The sequence below is a fragment of the Neophocaena asiaeorientalis genome, unplaced genomic scaffold (genome assembly GCF_003031525.2).
Source record: "Neophocaena asiaeorientalis asiaeorientalis breed wild unplaced genomic scaffold, Neophocaena_asiaeorientalis_V1.1 scaffold464, whole genome shotgun sequence".
In the NCBI taxonomy this organism is placed as follows: domain Eukaryota; kingdom Metazoa; phylum Chordata; class Mammalia; order Artiodactyla; family Phocoenidae; genus Neophocaena; species Neophocaena asiaeorientalis.
Genome location: NW_020174569.1, coordinates 1,314,119 through 1,335,427, shown reverse-complemented (window position 1 = coordinate 1,335,427; position 21,309 = coordinate 1,314,119). Strand labels below are relative to the sequence as shown.

At 34.4% G+C, this 21,309-nt stretch overlaps 1 protein-coding gene across 1 annotated transcript in view; it reads left to right on the top strand.

Annotated features, from left to right (window-relative positions):
* MDGA2 (MAM domain containing glycosylphosphatidylinositol anchor 2) overlaps nt 1-21,309 on the top strand; it is an 803,556-nt gene that overhangs the window by 515,328 nt on the left and 266,919 nt on the right. The window contains exon 5 of the mRNA XM_024757993.1: nt 1,210-1,342. Within this exon, the coding sequence (XP_024613761.1) occupies nt 1,210-1,342 (133 nt within the window). The remainder of the gene's footprint in view (nt 1-1,209; nt 1,343-21,309) is intronic.

Sequence of the window (21,309 nt, the reverse complement as noted above, 5' to 3'; positions counted from 1 at the left end):
TATGGCCAAATACCCATGCACACTGAAGGAGAGACTCATTTGACATTTGGAAAACTCTGTGTGCCTGCATATGTGTGGGCAAGCTTTTTTTTCTGCAACTGAACAGGCAATGTCTTTATGTATTAAATCACTAAATATTCTGATTCTTCTGAATAGCATATCAAAGTATTGCAATTTTTAGGACTTGAATGATGTTACTTAAGTAAAATAAAAGAAACACATGGTTCTGTACAGATGTTATCTGGAAAAAATTAACATTTTAAAAATGGCTCTACCAAATATGATGTCATTGGGAGACTTTTTACCATCTCCATAATTAAGTTACTTGTGAAAGGAACTATTTTGAGAGATGCATTAACAACTTTAGATGGTAAAGAAATCCCAGGAGACCTTATTTGAATTGGGCAGGTTTTTTCCTCTTCTTATTGTTGTTTGTTCTTTTTATCTTTTGAACAATTTCAGTGTTTTTGCATGGTCTTTTTTGGCTCATCAGTGTTTTTGCATGGTCTTTTTTGGCTCATCAAGAGTGTGTAAGACATTTTTGACCACTTGCCTGATTTGAGTCTATCTGCAATTTTGCAGATTTACCCAGGAGACTTAAACCTTGAATTCCTGAACATAAAATAACACGAATAATAATAGTATAGAAACACTCATGAATACTTTTTAAATGCAGTTTAAGATTTATCATGTTATTGCTCCATATACACAAAATATTTATGTATATACATTTAATTATCTATCATTAGATTGACCTCATTAACTTTGTTTCACCAACAGTGTTTCATTTATTGACTCTTCAGAATCCTTTTTTTTTATAACATTTCATGTTGAAGTCTGCATAGGTTACAGTGTTTGTTGAATAAACTCCATTATTAAGTACACTGTTCTGATCTTTGCATAATAATTTGCATAACTACCACCAGAAATAGATTTCCCCCCTTAGGAAGCTAGTTTGCAAAAAAAAAAAAAAACTATGAATTTTCATTGTAGTCAGTTAGTTTTTATCTCCAAGCACATTACAGTTTGATTTTTAAATGCAATAGTTTTTTTTGTTGTTGTTTTTTGTTTTAGTTTAGGGCATTTTCCTTAAAAAATGACAATCTGCCATATTTTGATAATATAATTTTACATACAATGCCATGATTCATCCATTTATTAATTTTGGTTACCATTGACTTTTTCTAATGACTTTTTCTACATTTTCAGGGTGAAACAAAGATATTAAAACTAAAGAATCTTCGACCTCAGGACTATGCTAATTATAGCTGCATTGCTTCAGTGAGGAATGTGTGTAATATTCCTGATAAGATGGTGTCATTTAGACTTTCCAATAAAACAGGTACGTAACTACCTCTGAATGTTTTATGTGTTATCCACAACAAATGTTTAAAAAGTCTCTTTAACTTTTTTATACACCAAATGATTTCTATAATATATGTAAGGAACAAGGCATGTTTTCTTTCCAGAAAATTCTGTAGTATCTAAAAACTTTTAAGTGGACAGTGTAAAATTTAATTGCAATATGCTCCCATGTAATATGTTTGTTTATACAGCAAGCAAAATTATAGTTCCTTAAATAATGTATTCATAAATGTCACAAGCCAGCCTATATTCTGTTCAAAGAAATTGCTGAGAAGTATTAGATTTTTCATATGAAAATTTGTGCTCTAAATTGCTAAAAGTGTTTTGTGATCCCAAAACTGAGTAAAAGAACCTTTTTTTTACTCTGTTTCATGTCAAGAAAGCTAATTGGTAATTTCAGGTAGGTGCTTTTCTACAAAGTATTTTTGTAGAAAATGTCAAAACATTAGCAAGACTGCAACTTATGTTAGCCTGTGTTTAGTAATATGGACCCCAGATTAATTGCACACATATTAAGAAGAAATGTCTAAATGAAAGAGCAAAGAGAGCATGTGAATGAACTATCTTTTGTAAGGTTGTATATAAAGAAACAATTAAAACTTAGAATTTGAACAGGTTTTGAGAAATTTTCATTGGCAATTAATATGAATTTTTACTCTTAAATCATTATATTAAAATATAGAGTTTTAAAGGTATTTTTCCCATTAACAAAAACCTTGAAAAGTATGGGCTTTGGTGTTCCTTGGTTTGAGTCCCAGTTCTGTCACTTATTAGCTCTTGGATCTTGTTGAGCAAGTCACTTCACTCTTTTTTGCTTCAGTTTCCTCATAAACTCATAAACTTATAGGAAGGAATTAATGAGTTGATGTATATAAAGCATGTAGAACATACTTTATTCATTCCTCTGACAATGAGCTAGTAGTTAGCAACCCCATCCAGATCATTTGGTGGAAAGATTAAACCTAGGACTTTCTGCAAAGATGAAAACTTGTGTGCTCATACGTTGACTCATCAGCATGTGTTCCACTGAGTTGTTCAAATTTTGAAAGGTCATTCTTTTATTTATTCATTCATTTATTCATGCATTTATTCATCAGAAACTCATTGTGTTCCTATTATGGGTCAGCAATGATAGGCATAGGGCTATTGGCTAAGATTTAAATTGCCTTAAACTAGAGAAATCCTCTATTAAGCACTGGATAAAAGTCATTAGAGGAAATTAAAAGAAGAATGTGGCAGACAAAAAGAAACTTTATCAAGAAAGATGAGAAGGACTTGATGAAAACTGTGTTGCAGGAAAAAACAGAATTATAAAATCTTGTTGGCCCTAAGACTTATAAAAGTTAATAATTTAATTTCACTTAAAAGAACGAATAGGATATTGAGAAATAAAAATCACATATTAATATAAGAACTTGGTGTGATTACATTATTCTTCTTGGCATGAACTATTTTGTGAATTATTATAACTGATTTTGTTTTTCTTAGTTTCTTTAATGTATTTTTAGAATACACATGATTCAGAGAGAAAAATTAAAAATTAAATGAAAGTAGGCCCTATGGGATGGGTAAAGGCATTGCAGTGTGTCCATGGAGATAATCCATAAACAATCTATAATAGGACTATAAAAGAGTTTTATTTGAGCCAAAATGAGGACTATAGCCCGGGAGACACAGATTCAGGAAGCACCTGAATTGTATTCCACCAGGCTGCAAAATGGGGGATGCTTATAAAGGCAAAATTACGTAAGTTGTTTGTCAAGAATTAGAATTGGAGCTGGCAAGACGTAAGGGTGCTTGTTAAGCAAATATTGGCTGGGGTCTGAAATGGTTGCACAGTTATAAGGGAAGACCTTAAGACCATAAGGTTGCAGCTGGCTGCTGCTTGCAGATGTCATTTTGAGAACAATTGATTGTGTGCTTGAGTCTGATACAGTTCATAAAATACAAGTTCCCAATGATGCAGGAATGTGTCTGAAACCACATCCACAATGGCCACCTGGCTCCATCCTGGATGCCTGAACCACAGTTACTCCATTTTGATTTTTTAATTCATTCTTTTCTTTAGTGGTTAAAGCAGACATACAATGCATGTTTAAACAAGTGTAAATAATTGCTTTGGAAAACAAATGTCTTTGTTATCAGTCATGTTTTCCATGAACCCATTACATTTTGTGAATAGGAATTTTTGTTAATAAAAATCAATTTCCTAGAACTGCTTAAAAAAATGTCTAGGTGTCATTTTAAAAGTCAGTGTCATCTATAGATTTACTAATAATATGTTTTCTTAACTTTCTTACTCTTAATTGACATCATAGTAGAGCTTATAACTGTATATCTGTCATGGAGTGTCCAATCATTTGTTGGCCCCTGTTGGTTACTTGCCATGCTATGAAAAATCTTCTGTTACATAAATGTCATTATTTATCATACTAATCTAATGATCTTAGACCTTATCAAGAACAATTCACAGAATTTTATAAAACATAAAATATTATTTTTATTTATTTATTGTCATGCACACCCCCTGACCAATTGGCATAATTTTGTAGCAGGGTCTAAAAGTTGTTTTGATTGTTTTTCTACTCCCATTTGGAAGAAAATGAATATTAGCTCTTAATTGGTAAATTCTTAATATAGTTGTGTTTTTCATAGTTTATTAAAATAAACCTATTAAAATTTGTAAATTTAGAAAATTTAAAAATAAAGGTATATTTTAAATTATCATAATTATGGTAACTGTAAACTATTTGAAATTTCTCAGATTATATGTATTTCTAACATGAGGGCACCTACAAATTATGATTTTAAAAATTAATTTATTTTAATATATTTCAAGCAGTTATATGTTGATGACTCATGATTTCAAAGGCAAATAAGAATTAAGTATGTTATTTACATTAGGATGAAATACAAACTTTGTACCTGCTTGAGAGGTTATGATGAATTCGATAAAGAAATGGGGCAGGTGGGGCTAATTTTACTTAATTATATAGGTCCTTTGATTCAGTCTGCTGAAATTTAGCATTTATAAAATTATCCAGTTAGGATGCTTTCCATAAATGTGCATTACATCTAGGAACCAAGTCATTGAAAAGTATTACTGACTATAGAAATACAGAAACCTACACTTCTTTTCCTCCTGCTCTTCCATATTTTGATACTTTGATACTTGATACTCTCTTCCATCTTCTTTTCCTCCTGCTCTCCTTTCTTTCTTTCTTTCTCTCTTTTTTCCCCTCCAATCTGTCTCAATAAATTTTACCACGGAAAAAGATAGAGGTTAGGAAACATCTCTGTTCCCTTTGTTAGACAACTATTATCTGTTCTTATTATTTTATATAACCTATAGGGAAGTTGTTAATGTAAATGTTCAGCAATTACTGTGAGACTCAATATAAAACTTTTTGTATGCTGTGATCTATTCATGGTAGTACTCTTCTATGTTTAGAGGTATTTAAATTATATGTGTTATGAAAAATAAAATAATGTTTCAGTTATAGGAATTTCATAGAAATAATTGTCTGTAATAAGAATAGTATGGACATAAACACCTCCTCTTGTAAAATAGTATGTCCATTGTCATAGATAGCCAGTTTAAGGGCAAATGGAAACGGCAGTAGAAACTTTGCTGTCATCATACCTGAGTACTAACTTCACGCATCTTACTTGGCCATGTGGATATTTGAACTTCTTTCCTTTAGGCAAGCTCCACAGCATCTAGACAAACAGTAGCACCATTTATTAGACTCTAGGTGTAATTTTTTCACCAAGAATCACAGCTTTAACGAAAGACTATGTTTGTGAGAGATACTTAGTGTAAATACAATGACTTCCTGTATTAGTCTGCTTGGCTGCCATAACAATACCACAGACTGAGTGGCTTAAACAACAGAAATGTATTTTCTCACAGTCTGGAAGATAGAAGTTCATGATTAAGGTGCAGTCAGGGTTGATTTTTGGTGAGGCCTCCCTTTCCTGGCCTGTAGCTGTCACCTTCTGATTGTGGCCTTTCCTCTGTGGTTCTTGGAGAGAGAGAGTAATGAGCTCTGATGTTTCTTCTGACTCTACCAAGGACACCAGCTCTAGCAGATTAAAGTTCCACCCTTATCACCTCACTTAAATTTACTTAACTGCCCTAAAGGCCCTGTCTTCAAATACAGTCACATTGAAGGTTAGGGCTTCAACATACAAATTTGAGGGGGCCACAATTCAGTTCATAGCACTTTAAAATGACTGAAAATGGCCTCTGCATTTAGGATTCCTTTTCTTTTAAAATTTCAGATATAAGTTCATAATATATGTTACATCAAAGGAAGAAAATGAATCAGCCATTTAAAGAAAAGGGTCTACTCTTCAGTAGAATCTCAACCTAAAGAGGGAACTCTACTGAGAGTATGTGTGGTCCTGTATTCTTAGCTTTGGGGAAAGAGGAAGGAATAAATTGTAAAGGAAGAAGGTAAAATGAAACTTTAGTGAGGAACAAAGATCACTTTTGTAATAGTATCATAATAAAATTTTAAAAGACTGGACAAATATCAAAATATGGGTACAAATGATGTGTCAGTGAGTCTGCATATTTTTTTTTTCTGATCTTCCTTTTTATGATGGAGAAGTTAGTATGTGAAACAGAAGAAACAGGAGGAAGAAAAGGGAAAAGAAGCAGAAAAATGTTTTATCTTTTCATGTACTAAAATATTGGGAATATGAATGCCTTAGTAGATTTTTTTTATCATAGATAATGCAGATTTTCTAAACAATAGTATTTATAACTACAGATACCAACAGAATACAAAAAATAGTATTAGAATATTGTTGATAGGCCATATCATTAGAGAATGAGATGTTTCCTATAACTCTCTTGCAAGAATTTTGACATTCAAAAACCTAAGGTTCAAATTTTGTTTTTCTCAAATTGGAGATGTAATTTAGCTTCTCTAAACTTTTCCCCTCCCCAAAATAGGCTTAACACAGATATCCATATTATTTGGTTTTATAGGCTGTAAATGCTATTAAATGGAAAACTTTTAAAAGAGATTCCAACACATAACAAATACAATAAATAGTAGTCATCATTGAGTTGTTAACCTTGATAATGGAAAGAAAGAATAAAATTGGTATCATCAGTAATCATGGAGAAATGATGACAAGAACCTTAGACTTTTGCTAGGATATGGTGTATAGCTTCAACCATTGATGACTAATCTTAAAATGAGTTCTCCATCATTTTTTAATTATTTTCATCAGTGAGAAAATTAAATATTAATATTTTCCAGAAAAATATATAGAAATGAATACATATTCTGGCATATGTCTGTTTAAACTATGATTGGCAGAAATGTTTACATAAATATAAAATATTATTCTGTGAAATTAATAAGGGTACATAAGGAAAATTAAAGAAATTTGCAATTTTGTTGATATGTAATAGATTCTTCATCTGAGTGCTCTGTCATTTCCTACAGTAATTGAACGTATATATGCTCTATCCTCACTAATGTAGTTTCATAAATGTGGAAATATAGGTGATGAATACACAGTGAATCTGGTGACAGAAGCAATGGTTATTATGGGGCTTCAGCTTTGGTCTTCCTGATACTATTTTCAGAGAAACAAGTTAGCCCAGATTTTTCAAAATTCTATTACCATAGTAACAGGAAGTATGCATGTTTCTGGGATCTCTCTAGGCCTGTGCATTTCATTGTCCTAGCAATGAATTTTTCAGGTTCACTATATCCAAGTTTATTCTTAGACTATGAGCTCTTATATAAAATATCCCTCATAAACTATTAACCTGCCCAGAAGACATCATAACCCAGATACAGTAGATAGCTAAGCAAAGAAGATTAAAAAAAACTGTTAAACAAATGAAAGGCAATGCTATCATATTTATTAAAAAGGGTGTAAATCATTGAAATGCTGTCTCACAACTTAACCAAATACTTTGCAGCATGTCAAATAGTCTGTGTTTTCGCAAACATCTAGAATAATTTATTGATCAGATTTTCCCAGCTTTACGTAGTTATTCTTCAAACACTATTAGGCTATAATTATAATTAGACAATTTAAAAGTTATTCGTAAGAATAAAGAAGTTCAAATCATGTGATATTCCTTTCAGTGAGTTGAGTGAGAATATGTTAAAATAAAGCAATAGAATTTTTATACACCTTAGAACACTTAATTTTTAATTTTAAACTGCTTCTGATTGCAGATTTGTAGACCTTGGCTTAGTACTTGATAAGGTTCTATTGTTCTAGTGAAACTGCTGAGAATTCTATTATTATAGACAATTCAGTTACTAGAAATGCATTTTAGACTTCCTGTATGTTTTTTTGAGCTTGCGCTTAGAACTTGTGGTTTAGAATATCTTTATGATCATTCACTGACAAATTTGATTTTATACATTACTGGGTCTCATGATGAAGATACAATAATATCCATAAGTGCATGTAGCTAATCCCATAATTTACTTACCCAAACTCCTAGAATAGATTATATCAAGGGATGGTCTTTAGGGTTCCCAACCATCCCAGTGTGTCCTGGACTCAGTGAAAGTCTCACATCCTATAATCTCAGGCAATCCAGTATAATTGGTCACTTAATGATCTAATCCACCATGCAGCCTACCCTCATATAGAATAGTCTTAATGTCAGTTGTTAATGCTGGTACATGTGCAGGCTTAAGCAGCTCTACATAAAGAAGCATTTGTAAGAAAAACCAGGGTGTAAATCCTGATTCTCCCCAGTGGTGGGACCAAGTCCTTCAACTCTTTGAACCTGCTTTTTTTGCTAATTCATGTTGATAATGGGCTCTAGGTGGGCCACCGATTGATAGAAAGAGAATATTTACTCTCAGATTTCATTTTTATTTACCAAGTTAACATTAACAACAACAAAAACTTAGATTAAATGAGATGGCTGCAAAGAAGTAGATGCAGCCTCTATGTACACAGCTACTCTTGAGCCCCAGGATTCATGCAAGCAAGTTTCAGGCTTGCAGAATTTGACAAGATTAATACCTCATTGTGCTGTTGTCCTTTTATACGTAAGCCTTACATTACTATCTATTCAAGAAAAAGATTTAGCAAACAAAAACCTCTGGACCTGATGCACCCATTTGAAGAAATCTTTGCACATCTTGGGCTCTCAATATTTCTTTTACAAAAAGTCACTGTCAGGGAGGTTTTCATCTCATTCAAGAGAAGATGCATCACGCCACTGTCCTGCCTCCAGCTGTAAGACATTTAAGAGTACAAATTTCCCCACAGAACCTTACCTCATTACACATACTGTGAAGATTAAATGAGATTGTATTTAAATTGCCTGGCAAATGTTGGGCTCTTAGTTTTATGGTATTGTGATTGTTAGATTAAAAAAAAAATTACCTTTGTGAAGAAACTAATGAGGATTTCCAAAATCTCATTTAACTCTTTGATTGTCCTTTTTTATTTATTGAAAGTATCAGTGATACAATATACTACTCTGTACTTTTCAGCAGAAATATTAAATCACAGTTAAATTCCAATTTATTTCAATGGTTAGAGAAATAAGTGAATATCAAATATTGTGTACTCATTAAATGTAAATGATCATATTACTAGTATGTACATTAGTAATGAGTAGATGTTTACATTAGGTCTGCAAGATTTTTATAAAGCCTTTTTGTAATATACTTACTTCCATAATGAAGAAATAGATACAATTTATGTTCTTACCCTTTCTTGAAATCAAGTATACTAATTAGTACCAGGTAAAAGTACATTTTAAATAATTTTTAGGAAAATAGGAATTGATTATTATCTCATCAAAGAACGCTTATAGAATACATTTTCTAGTTTAAAGAAGAGGAAAAATGCAAACAGTTTTTTTTGGGGGGAGGGGTGAGCCATAAATAATCTGCTTTTATCTTTGACATTCTAATATGATGAAATGCACGTATTATTGTTAAAACTTCATGCTAAAATATTTGTTTTCAAGGAGTCCTCTGACCTTAGCCACACTACTCATAGGATTTAACATCCTGTATTGTGGCTAAGATTAGCCCTGTGGTCACTGTTAATATAGATTCATAGAGTCATTTGAGGCACAACTAGACATAATTTAAAAGATCCACATTGGTTCATGGTGGCTTCGAATTAAATTTAAAAATTAAGAAAGTCCATGGGCTTCCCTAGTGGCGCAGTGGTTGAGAGTCTGCCTGCCGGTGCAGGGGACACGAGTTCGTGTTCCGGTCCGGGAAGATCCCACATGCCACGGAGCGGCTGAACCCGTGAGCCATGGCCGCTGAGCCTGCGCGTCCGGAGCCTGCGCTCCACAACGGGAGAGGCCACAACAGTGAGAGGCCCGCGTACCGCAAAAAAAAAAAATTAAGAAAGTCCTTGTAGTAGTCCATATAGTGGGAGTAGGGTGTCTCATGTATTCTTACAGGGACTAAAAGGAGAGAGGTGAGAGGTAGACTGGATCATAATGGACAGGCAGAGTATCAGAAATGCATTAACATCAACCTTTTGACTATAAGTCCAGATGCAGCATGTACTTTTGGTTTGCTGTTGTGGCGGTTATTTCCAAAGCATCACAAAGATTTTGGCTTTTCCCTCAATTTTCATTTTCTGCAACATCTGTTCTGAGACATTTTTTTTCTGATAACAGCATATTCTTCTTGATTTACTTGCTACTGTTCTGTTGCTATAGAAAATAGATTTGCCCAATTGTTTAGTAATACATTTTAGTTTATTTTTTTTTTTATTTTTTTTTTTTAGTTTATGTTTTGAACAGCATTTCTTTCTGTCAGCTCCTTTTAGTCACTCTGCTTTAGTTGCTATATTGTACTACTTGAGCATTTTATTGACTACATCCTTCAATCACATACCATCCAGTGAATGTGCTGTAAAGTCAACAGTATTGATTTCTGATAGACATATTGTGTAATAGAAATTTATTGATGGCAACCTTGTCCTTTTGTTCTATTAATGGTACCTATTTCCCTGTTTTGACAAAAATGGAAATTATCAAGAAACCAGGTATAAAATTTTTGGCATAAATAGATGTGACAATTATACGAAGCTACTCTTTAAGTTTCACTTGGATTTGGCACTGCAACCCTGTGCACAGCCAAGCAAGAGGCAGAATTTTTAGTCAGTCACGTGGTGTTCTGCCTCTAGCAGCATCTGGCAACGCCAGTTTGCTTTGTTTTACTGAAAAGAGTTTATAGTTCTAAAATGGTAAAATATTGGCAATTTCATATAGTTTGACTTAACAGGTAACAGTAGATAAGAAATTTCTTCAAAATGATTATCATGTATTGAGTGCAAATTAAAATATATATTTTCAAAGTGAAGAGAGAAAAAGACACAACAGGAAATAAATGAACAAAGCTATTGGAAAAACAAGCCGTATAATATGGGTTCTTATAAATTTCCTGGGATTGAATCCACTAAGACAATTGCCTGGGAGGAACAAAATAGGAGAAAAGAAGCAAAACTCCTTCTATTCTTAGCATATCTTTCTAATTCTCTTGGTTTTGATCATGAATACTTAATAACTAAAGTCCTGCCTCATTACATTTTGTCTTTCAGCTTTAAAATTAGCTCAATCTGAAAAAATTGTAACGTTTATGTCTTTCTCATTTTGGAACCATAAGCAAAAAGCAATCAGATGTGATGTCCATATAGACTTAGGACACTATGGACTATACAAAAATATGATACTACATTTCAAGGACCCTGAAAATTCAGTGAATATGCAATGGTTTGCATACTAAACATTGTTTTGTGTGTTTAAGTAAAATGTTAAATATGAATACAGGTTTAGAAAAGCATTACTATATGTATACAGATCTACAGTCAAAGAATATGTAATATGGATTTAATTCTTAAGTCACTGGAGAGTTAAATAGGCAATTCAATACATACCAATATTAAAAACTTGAAGAAAAACAAAAAATAATTTGACATTTCAAACAAATGGTATTTGCTTCCTCTGCAAAGATATTTCATCAGTTCATATTAATCATGTAGAATGGGAAATATGGGTTTAACAAAATCTATATGGAAAACATCAGAACTAGAGTAGGAAAGTTATATTTTCAGTAGCTTAGTGAAATAAAATATTGGCAGGACATTTTTTGTGCATGCAGTTTCTCATGTGTAGAGAGGAATTGAATTTAGAGGTGATTCAGTCAGGGTTTTATCTTTCATATTAAAATAGTATTAAAAAGGTTTATTGACTTTTAATCTTTCCTTAAGCAACATTCCATTTTGCGCAGCTTTTTAGTTCCTTCACATATGTTACACTACAGTATTATCTTACTCAAAAAAGAAACACCTCCCTTATCATATAGCAGCATTGTCCTAGAATATGGCAACAATACATTTAAATGTACTCTGAATGTCTGAAATCCCAAGATAAGAAATGTAGCTAGTTTAATAGTTAGGCTTGAATTGACTTGTGTTAGAATTAGATCTGTAATAACATTCTTAAACAGCAGTTAGTATTTACAGTATGTCAACCTGATACTGTACTGAAACCTACTACAAGGTCTATAGTTTAAAACTGTCGTTTTCTCCGGTGCAAACCACAATTTTATTGTTTTGTAATTTAGTCCAATATATTGGCTCCTAACCACACATAAAACTTGGAATCAAATCCCTCTGCTTTGGCATATTTATTTTTCACAAATTATGCTCTGATTCTGCCTCTCTTTTTCTTCCTTTTTCATTTAATTATCCATGGGGAAGGAATATCGATGTAAGCCTAAAAGTAAATCATAGCTAATATATCTGTACTTGAAAGGAGAACACCTCCTGAAAACATATTTAGCCCTTTATAAAACAAAGTCTACACATTTCTCAGGTTTCCCAGGGCAGGCCTTAATTTGTTGAGGCACCCCTCAACTCCTAGAATTAGAGTCCTCATTCCAACGTTTTCAGATGCACATGTCAGTTGGAGGCTAGTGCAGAAATCCCAGTTAGGAGGTTGGTAACAGATACTTGGCAAGGGCTGAGGTACTCATGACACTGCACTTGTCTGGGTTGTGACCCAATTCAGCGATCAAGGTATGATATTCTTAATTTTATGAAACTACTTGTAGAGTCCAATGTAAATAATCATTATAATGCTTAAATGTGTTAAGTATGAATGTATGTATGATTTGTATGCTTTGATTTCTTTAATTTGGTCCAGTATTGTATTTAGCAAAATATGACTACTTTTGTCCTTTGCAAAGTAGTATTTTATAGCAAACTTTAGAAGCACCAGCAAAAGTCTCTCTCTCTTTTCCCCCCATCCCATGATTAATACCTAAATATATGGATATATTATTCTTTTCTTGCTTTTTAAAATTGTATCTGCCTAATCTGATATTTTGGGGTTGGCAATTGAAATGTCAATAAATGAAGACTTGGTTAATAGTTTATGACCATGCTTACTGTTCCATGTAATAATACACTTGTTTTTCTTACTCTTTTCTTAGTGACATATTGTCAACTGCCACTGTTGTTCTCCATTGTTCTGTCTCAGGAAGTCTTTCCTTGTTTAAATTTTTCCTCCTTACCTTGTGAAGTCTGAGAACTTAAATAACTGAGCCCATTATAGTTTTGTATGAGTTAGGAGTGAAAACACTGTGAGCAATGGCCTAAGAGCCTTTTCCACAGTCATTTCAGAATTTAGGCTTTTAAATTATGCCTTAGGGGGTTCACAAGTCCCTTTTGCCTTCTATTCTAAGTGGTAGAGATTTCTGGAAGCCTGACTAGCAAACCATGTTTATTTTTGCCTTCCCTAGGCTTTTATTATAATAGATGATATTAATGTTATCCCTTTTTTCTATTAGAGCAGCAGCATTAATTCTTTCTCTGACATAAATATCATCAGGAATTTAATTAGAGCTTGAAAATTATCAACTTTATTTCACTCTGGAGTTTATCTACAATGCTTTAAATCCATCTCAAGTCAGACTGCCTAGATTAGAATCTCAGCTCCACCATTCACTATGTACGTGACCTTGGGAAAGTTATCTAAAGTCTCTCAGATTGGTAATAAGTAAAAGTTATCTAAACTGTTTCTCAGATTGGTAATAATAGTAGCTATCTCATAAAATTACATGAGAAATATATGAAAAGCTTTCTGAAGTGTGCCTGGAACATATTAAGGGCTATAGTTGTCTCCATCTAATTACAAACACCTCGAGGGCAGGATTTTTGTCTGTTTTGTTCTATTGTCTCCAATGCCTAGAACAAAGTCTGACACACAGTTGGCACTTAATAAATATATGTTGAATTAACAGTTTTTCTTTAAATAAAACATAGGTTATTCCTTTGTTTGCTGTCGGTTTATTTTGTTGCTATCAATGACCTGGCTAATTAAGCTCCTGATCTGATTTCTAATCTTTGCTGTATCTTGGAACCAATTTAGATATTTGAGTAACCTGAGTATAGGTATGTGACAAGATTAGGAGACTATATGCCAAGGTGTTTTCCTAATCAAGGTAGACATTTGGCCTGGGCAGTCCTTTGGAAACTAATGGAATTCCCTTGGAGAGGCAAACAGAGGCCCAGCAGAGTTAAATCTGTTCAACATTACTCTTTAAGATTAGCTATGAACCACCTTAGCAATATTACTATAAAATGAAATTGTAGAATCATAAAAAGTTTCAAAATATAACATTATAATACAGTGTCACCAGGATGGGTAATAAAAAGAAAAAAAGAAAAGCACCTAGTTTTTATCAGACCGATAAGACAAGAGTAAGAGAGTAACTAATAAGAGAGTACCTTTTTGCACCATCCCTCTATGTTACAAGTACTGGTTTTAGAAATACCAGCTGCCTCCATTTCAGCAGCTCTGATGGCCAGAGCAGAATTATTGTTTTGTTGTTTTTGCTACTCTAGTGAGGCCTCAAGAAGTATAGCTGGGAGATCAACACCAGATGGTCTTGGAGGTGATGTCTTTATCTGTTCTCCTACTGCTGTGTCACTCTTACAGAAGAGCCTTAAATCTTAACTGATCTTTTTAATTCTATATTGAATTACCCACATACTGGTCCTCTTATGACAAAGGCCATATGCCTTTAGTTTTGGTTTCAGGGACATAATTTGGTTTAATCAAATGGTTTACTGATAGTAATGTATGTGCTATAACTGAGCAAAGCATTAAGTACAAAGAAGTGTAAATAATATGCTGTAATTATTTTATGTGAGTAGTGCACTAAATTTTGAAAGAGAAATTCTTTGCTATCACCTTGTTAGTGATATAAAGCATGATTAAGTTTAGATGGGTTGAACAATGAGAGAACAGAAAGGTCTTCATAGCTAGTATTTTTCAATGAATGGTTCATGAAATCCTGAGTTTTTATGTTTTTTTTTTTTTTTGGTTAAGTTTATGACAAATAGGTCTTATGTGGAGTTTCTGTTCTCTAGTCTTTAAATTCAACAAGACTTTATTAAGCACATAATTCTTTGCCAAATCCTTTTATGCGTGCTGTTGGTACGAATATGAAAAACACCACCCTTTTCACAGATAATTCAATTCTTAAATATCGCACAGTGAAAGGCGAAGGTAAATGTTCTAATGGTGGCTAAGGTATGTGGGGAGGGGTGTGTGTGGGAAGCTATAATAAGCCACTATGCTTATACAAAAGAGGAAGGAATTCAATTGCCTTGTACAAAAACTAAGAATTTGGTAAAAAACTGATATTGACACTTGACCGTGGTAAAGTGGTTTACCAGGTGAATAAGCACTGGAAGAGAATCCCAGGCAGCAGGAATAGCAAGTTCATGCCTTGTTGATTTTGTGAGGAGGACATCTTTGCAAACTGGCACTATTCCTAAAAACCTGGTATCTTCCATGAAGAACAGGAAAATTCCACGGACAGCAAGTTTCTTGGTTGGAAGTACTTAGCTTGGATTTTCTCTCCACGAGTGATGACCCTCTGGGATTCTGCTGCGGCTGCAGATAATGCTCAGTTTCTGGTGAACTTGAATGAGACCTTGCTTTGCCAAGATTTCACCTGTTGGAAGGAACATTAAGGGATTGTTGGCCAAGGGAGGGAGATGTAAGTGGTAATAAGGTTCTTCTTCATCATGTTTTAACAATATTTATGAAGAGTTTTTAGGCCATTAAGTACTAGTACCCCAACTATTGGCATAACTTATCGACTGAAATAAGCTTTTGACTTTATCTTTTGCTCACCTTGGAACACAAGTTCCAGTTCTAGTTTTTATGTTTATCTTGTTTAATGACTAGATTCAAATGTAAATAACACTCATTATAATTTGTAAACTCTGATTTCATTGAAGATATCTTTTGGCAATTTTTAAAAAAAATATTTATTTATTTATTTGGCTACACTGGGTGTGACCGGGGATCAAACCTGGGCCCCCTGCACTGGGAGTATGGAGTCTTAGCTACTGGGCCACCAGGGAAGTCCCCAGATTTCTTTACTCATTATGCTGTGATGGCATAAATATTCTGGTCAGGGATCATAAATGCACATGACTTCAGAGAACAGGGAGGTGATGTAAATATGTGAAGTCACCCAAAACAATGGGAGTCATGGGGAGAAGGCTGGTTCTCATCCTATTAGGATGTAAGATTCTGAGTGCAGGAATTCTTGGGCTGTTTTGTTCACCATTATATCCCAAGTGCCTATCACAGGCCTTGATACATAGTAGGTGCTCAATAAATACTTATTAAATGAATATGTTGAAATGTGTTATACTGGGGAGACCAAACAATACCTAAAGACATTTATTCCTAATAATGATAACAACAACAAACAATAAATAATATTGTGCCAATCAAACAAAACCCATCTAGGGAAGCCATTTTTGGAACTCATGGCATTATGCAGTAGGTCTCTTCTAGGAAACTTTTATGCAATTTTCCATGAAGGAACATATTTACTCTGCCTCCTCAATCATTTGCAGGACTATCTGTCCTTTGAACATTAAAAAAATGAAAAATGCTTGTTAGCTTCAGTATCTATAGCAAAGGCTCTCTCTTGCATTAGAGACTATTTATGAATACTATTTCAAATATTGCCATAACCTGGGACATTGTTTTAAATAGAATTTCCTAATATTATATCATTCCTGGGCTTCATGAGAATCAATCAATTTGTCAATAATGATAATATTTGAATAATAACTTCAACTATATGTGTGGATTATTTTGAATTTTCAAATCAACTTCTAATATATTCTCTCATTTTTATCATGTGAAATGTCCATTGCTACCTGTATTTCAGTGAAACATCTGTTGAAAACGAATTCCAATGAAATGCATGAAAATACAGTGATTCTTGTATCTTAGTGAAATGACTTCTTTTTGCAAGAGAAACTTTTTTCTATTCTTTGAATCTGTAAACATAGCATGTCGCTCCATATAGAAGCTGGACTTGGTTTGTCTATCATGTGTATATTTTAGTTTAAAAAATGTACGGCCATGGAAAAGAAGCAGAAAGTTAATTGTATATATTTTTACTTCCTCTTCCTTTTATTCATGGTGTGCTCTTACTTATTTTATTTTGTGTTTATATCCTGATGGGTAAAGGTGCCCCTACTCACCACTGATTTCTTCCTTATTCTTTCTTTAGCCTTTTCACCTTATCTCCATGTGGCCAACTACTGATCATTGAATTTACATGGAAAGGGTGTCCTAGCAGACACTGTGAGTGCCCTGTTTTCTCCTCTTAGCCTGTTCTGGAGGTTATTGTAGTTTCTTTTGACAGATTCGATTCAATATCCTTCTGTTTGAAAACTTTCGCTGGACTCAGCAATGTGTTCAGCCAATGCAGAAGGCTGGTAAGTTAAGACCTATAGAATAATCCTTAACTAATGAAGGACAGGAGTTGGTAGGTAAACACCCCAGCCAGCCTCCTCACTTTTCAGAGGGAGAGTTCTGAGATGTGTTCTATCTAGTTTTCCAAAGGGTCCCCAGCAGCAGGGAGTCAGGTTTCTCACAGTGACAACCGCTCATTAGTGCTCCATTACTGGGTTTTCTCCCTTTGTTTGTCTCTTCCCTTCTCCTTCAGTATTCTTCCTGCGATCTCCACCCAAATGAACTATTTTCTTATATTAGGACCTGCTTTTGGGAGGATTCAAAATAAGACAAATACCATCCTAGCTGAGGATTTTTTATTGGAGTTCATTCTGGTGGGGTTTTTTTTATTGTTGTTTTATTGGTTTGGGGCGGGGTTTTGTTTGTTTTTTCATGTTCTTCCTTCCTTGTGATTTTTCTCTGTGACTCAGTATTCAAGTTCCTTCCAATCAAAGAATCATATGTCTCAGATTATCTCTAACTCAAGGCAACTGGCAGCTTTTACCGTAGTTAACTATTTCATATCAATTTAATCGAAGCGTCGGGGGTGAAAAACTAAGTTCCTTTTTAAAAATTAAAAGGCCCAGATCCATGGAGAGCCAAATCTCTAAAAATATAAAGATGATTAGCACTACATTGTTTTCAATTATTTTAAACCATATTTATCTTCAGCTAGCTGTTATGTTAGGTAGTAGCCAAAACAAACCCACCAATACAATAGTATTTTCTTCCTACAGAATGTATTCTTAATTAACCCCAAACTAAATCTTTGTATTACATATCCAGAAGACCTCACGAGGAACTGTCTCTAAAATTAATGGTCATTAATCCCAGTCTACAAACTCAGGTTTGAAAGAAATATATCTTCATTATTCTATAATTCAACTTCATTTTTATTTCAACTACCTCTTCTGCCATAATTTCAGAAATTGTATCTCAGTCAACGTGGAGTTCCCATTTCCATGAGATTTTATTTAAATTCTAGGGGGTGCTATATTATACCAAGGTGTGGGGCATGAGATCTGGATCTTTTGACAGGCACGTATCATCTAAGATCTCCCTCACTCGTATTGTCTTGCCACATTCAGTTCTGGCCCATCTCTCTGCTTCTTCCATTCCATTGTGTGGGGCTGGGGCTGTTCCCCTGAGGTATGGAGCCTTTCCCATGAGACTCACTATGGCCTGTCTGTGTAGCCAGTCATACTTAGTGACCTCAAAGCATCCCCTCTGCTCTTGAATATGCAGATGTTCAGGATTTGGTGTGGGAGTCAAGAAGCCAGTCCTCTCTGTCTCAGACCAACTGAAGTAACTGTTGCTTAGCCCAAGAAAACTTTCTTTTTGTTGGCCAGGAGGGGAAGAACTGAAGGGAACATGGGAAGAATTCTCTTCCTCAGAGATATTTCCTAAAATATACTTTCCGTGTTGTAGTTATTGAAGGTTTAGGATTTTGGAAAATAAAAACCACAGACTATTTGGTCTCTCCTCTCTTTCATTTCCTTTCCCTTCTTTTCCCTTTCTTTCTCTTTCTTTTTCTGTCATTCTACTTCATCACATCCCTCCCAGGACAACTAATTTATAGATCTATCTATCTATCTCTCGTATTTCCACCACAGAGAACATCAAGCATGCTAGAATGTTGACATACTGATCTTAAAGTAGCCAAGTCTCCAAGATAACTGCTGTGGTGATGCATGCCTTCCATCATTGAGTGCTGGCAAGATTCTCATTTGGATAGTCTGATGGGCACTTTTTTTATGAGCACTGTGTACATAGAGAATGTTTATAGCTGGTGGTGTATGTCTGTGCATGTGTCATATTAAAAGCAGACTTAGTTGGAATAATTTTTATGTAATTTGAGCCATGTTTTGGCAATAACTATAAAACATGTTTGCAATAATCTATGATTTTTAAAATATACTGTAGGGCTTCCCTGGTGGCGCAGTAGTTGAGAGTCCGCCTGCCGATGCAGGGGACACGGGTTCGTGCTCCAGTCTGGGAAGATCCCACATGCCGCGGAGCGACTGGGCCCGTGAGCCATGGCCGCTGAGCCTGTGCATCCGGAGCCTGTGCTCCGCAATGGGAGAGGCCACAACAGTGAGAGGCCCGCATACCGCAAAAAAAAATAATAATAATAAATAAATAAAATATACTATAGATGCTTCACTTCATAGATTTACTTTTTGTATTTCACCTTTTTCTACTTTTTACTTTGGTTCGATGAACATCCCAAATAAAAATTAACATACTGTCCACTCAGTGTTTCTCTTGTCCCTTTTCAACTTCTCTGTTTTATTTCTTTATTACTTAAAATGAGCTTCAAATAGTAATCTGTCTCTGATATGTTGCTGTGAAGAATGACTGGCTATCTAGATCCTGCAGTATGTTTTAGAACCATGCTCTTGTCTCATGGTTATAAGGAAGCTGATGATCTCAATGGCTTTACATGTTTATTCTTAAATAGTGATGGGATAATTCAACCAAAACATGCAATAGGTATTTAATGAACACTCAACCACATACATGATTTACTGCAATGAGATTAATCTTTCTTAATTTCCTAATTACCTGTATAAGTGCAGGAAAAGAAACAAAATGCATGGACTCAAGGTGGTGTTGGAGAGTTTAAGAGCAGTATAAAAAACTAGCATTCACTTGCACTTCACTTTTGCCTATGAGCTTTTTTTTTGTCTCTCTGTGTCTGATTTATCTATTTTTTTAACACCTTTTTTGGAGTATAATTGCTTTACAATGGTGTGTTAGTTTCTGCTTTATAACAAAGTGAGTCAGCTATACGTATACATATATCCCCATATCTCTTCCCTCTTGCATCTCCCCCCCTCCCTCCCTCCCCCCCTCCCTATCCCACCCCTCTAAGTGGTAACAAAGCACCGAGCTGATCTCCCTGTGCTATGCTGCTGCTTCCCACTAGCTATCGATTTTACATTTGGTAGTGTATAGATGTCCATGCCACTCTCTCACTTTGTCCCAGCTTAACCTTCATCTTCCGTGTGTCCTCAAGTCCATTCTCTAGTAGGTCTGCATCTATATTCCTGTCCTGCCCCTAGGTTCCTCATGACCTTTTTTTTTTTTTAGATACCATGTATATTTGTTAGCATACAGTTTTTGCTTTTCTTTCTGATTTACTTCACTCTCTATGACAAACTCTAGGTCCAACCACCTCACTACAAATAACTCCATTTCCTTTCTTTTTATGGCTGAGTAATATCCCATTGTATATATGTGCCACATCTTCTTTATCCATTCATCTATTGATGGCCACTTAGGTTGATTCCATGTCCTGGCTATAATAAATAGAGCTGCAATGAACATTGTGGTACATGACTCTTTTTGAATTATGGTTTTCTCAGGGTATATGCCCAAGGGTGGGATTGCTGGGTCATATGGTAGTTCTCCTTTTAGGTTTTTAATCAATTTACATTCCCACCAACAGTGCAAAAGGGTTCCCTTTTCCCACACCCTCTCCAGCATTTATTGTTTGTAGATTTTTTGATGATGGCCATTCTGACTGGTGTGAGGTGACACCTCATTGTAATTTTCATTTGCATTTCTCTAATGATAAATGATGTTTAGCATTCCTTCATGTGTTTGTTGGCAGTCTGTATATCTTCTTTGGAGAAATGTCTATTTAGGTCTTCTGCCCATTTTTGGATTGGGTTGTTTGTTTTTTTGATATTGAGCTGCAGGAGCTGCTTGTAAATTTTGGAGATTAATCCTTTGTCAGTTGCTTCATTTGCACATATTTTCTCCCATTCTGAGGGTTGTTTTTTCATCTTGTTTATGGTTTCCTTTGCTGTACAGAGGCTTTTGAGTTTAGCTGGGTCCCATTTGTTTATTTTTGTTTTTATTTCCATTTCTCTAGGAGGTGGGTCAAAAAGGATCTTGTTGTGATTTGTGTCATAGAGTGTTCTGCCCATGTTTTCCTCTAAGAGTTTTAGAGTGTCTGGCATTACATTTAGGTCTTTAATCGATTTTGAGTTTATTTTTGTGTATAGTGTTCAGGAGTGTTCTAATTTCATTCTTTTACATTTAGCTGTGCAGTTTTCCCAGCACCACTTATTGAAGAGGCTGTCTTTTCTCCATTGTTTATTCTTGCCTCCTTTATCAAAAAT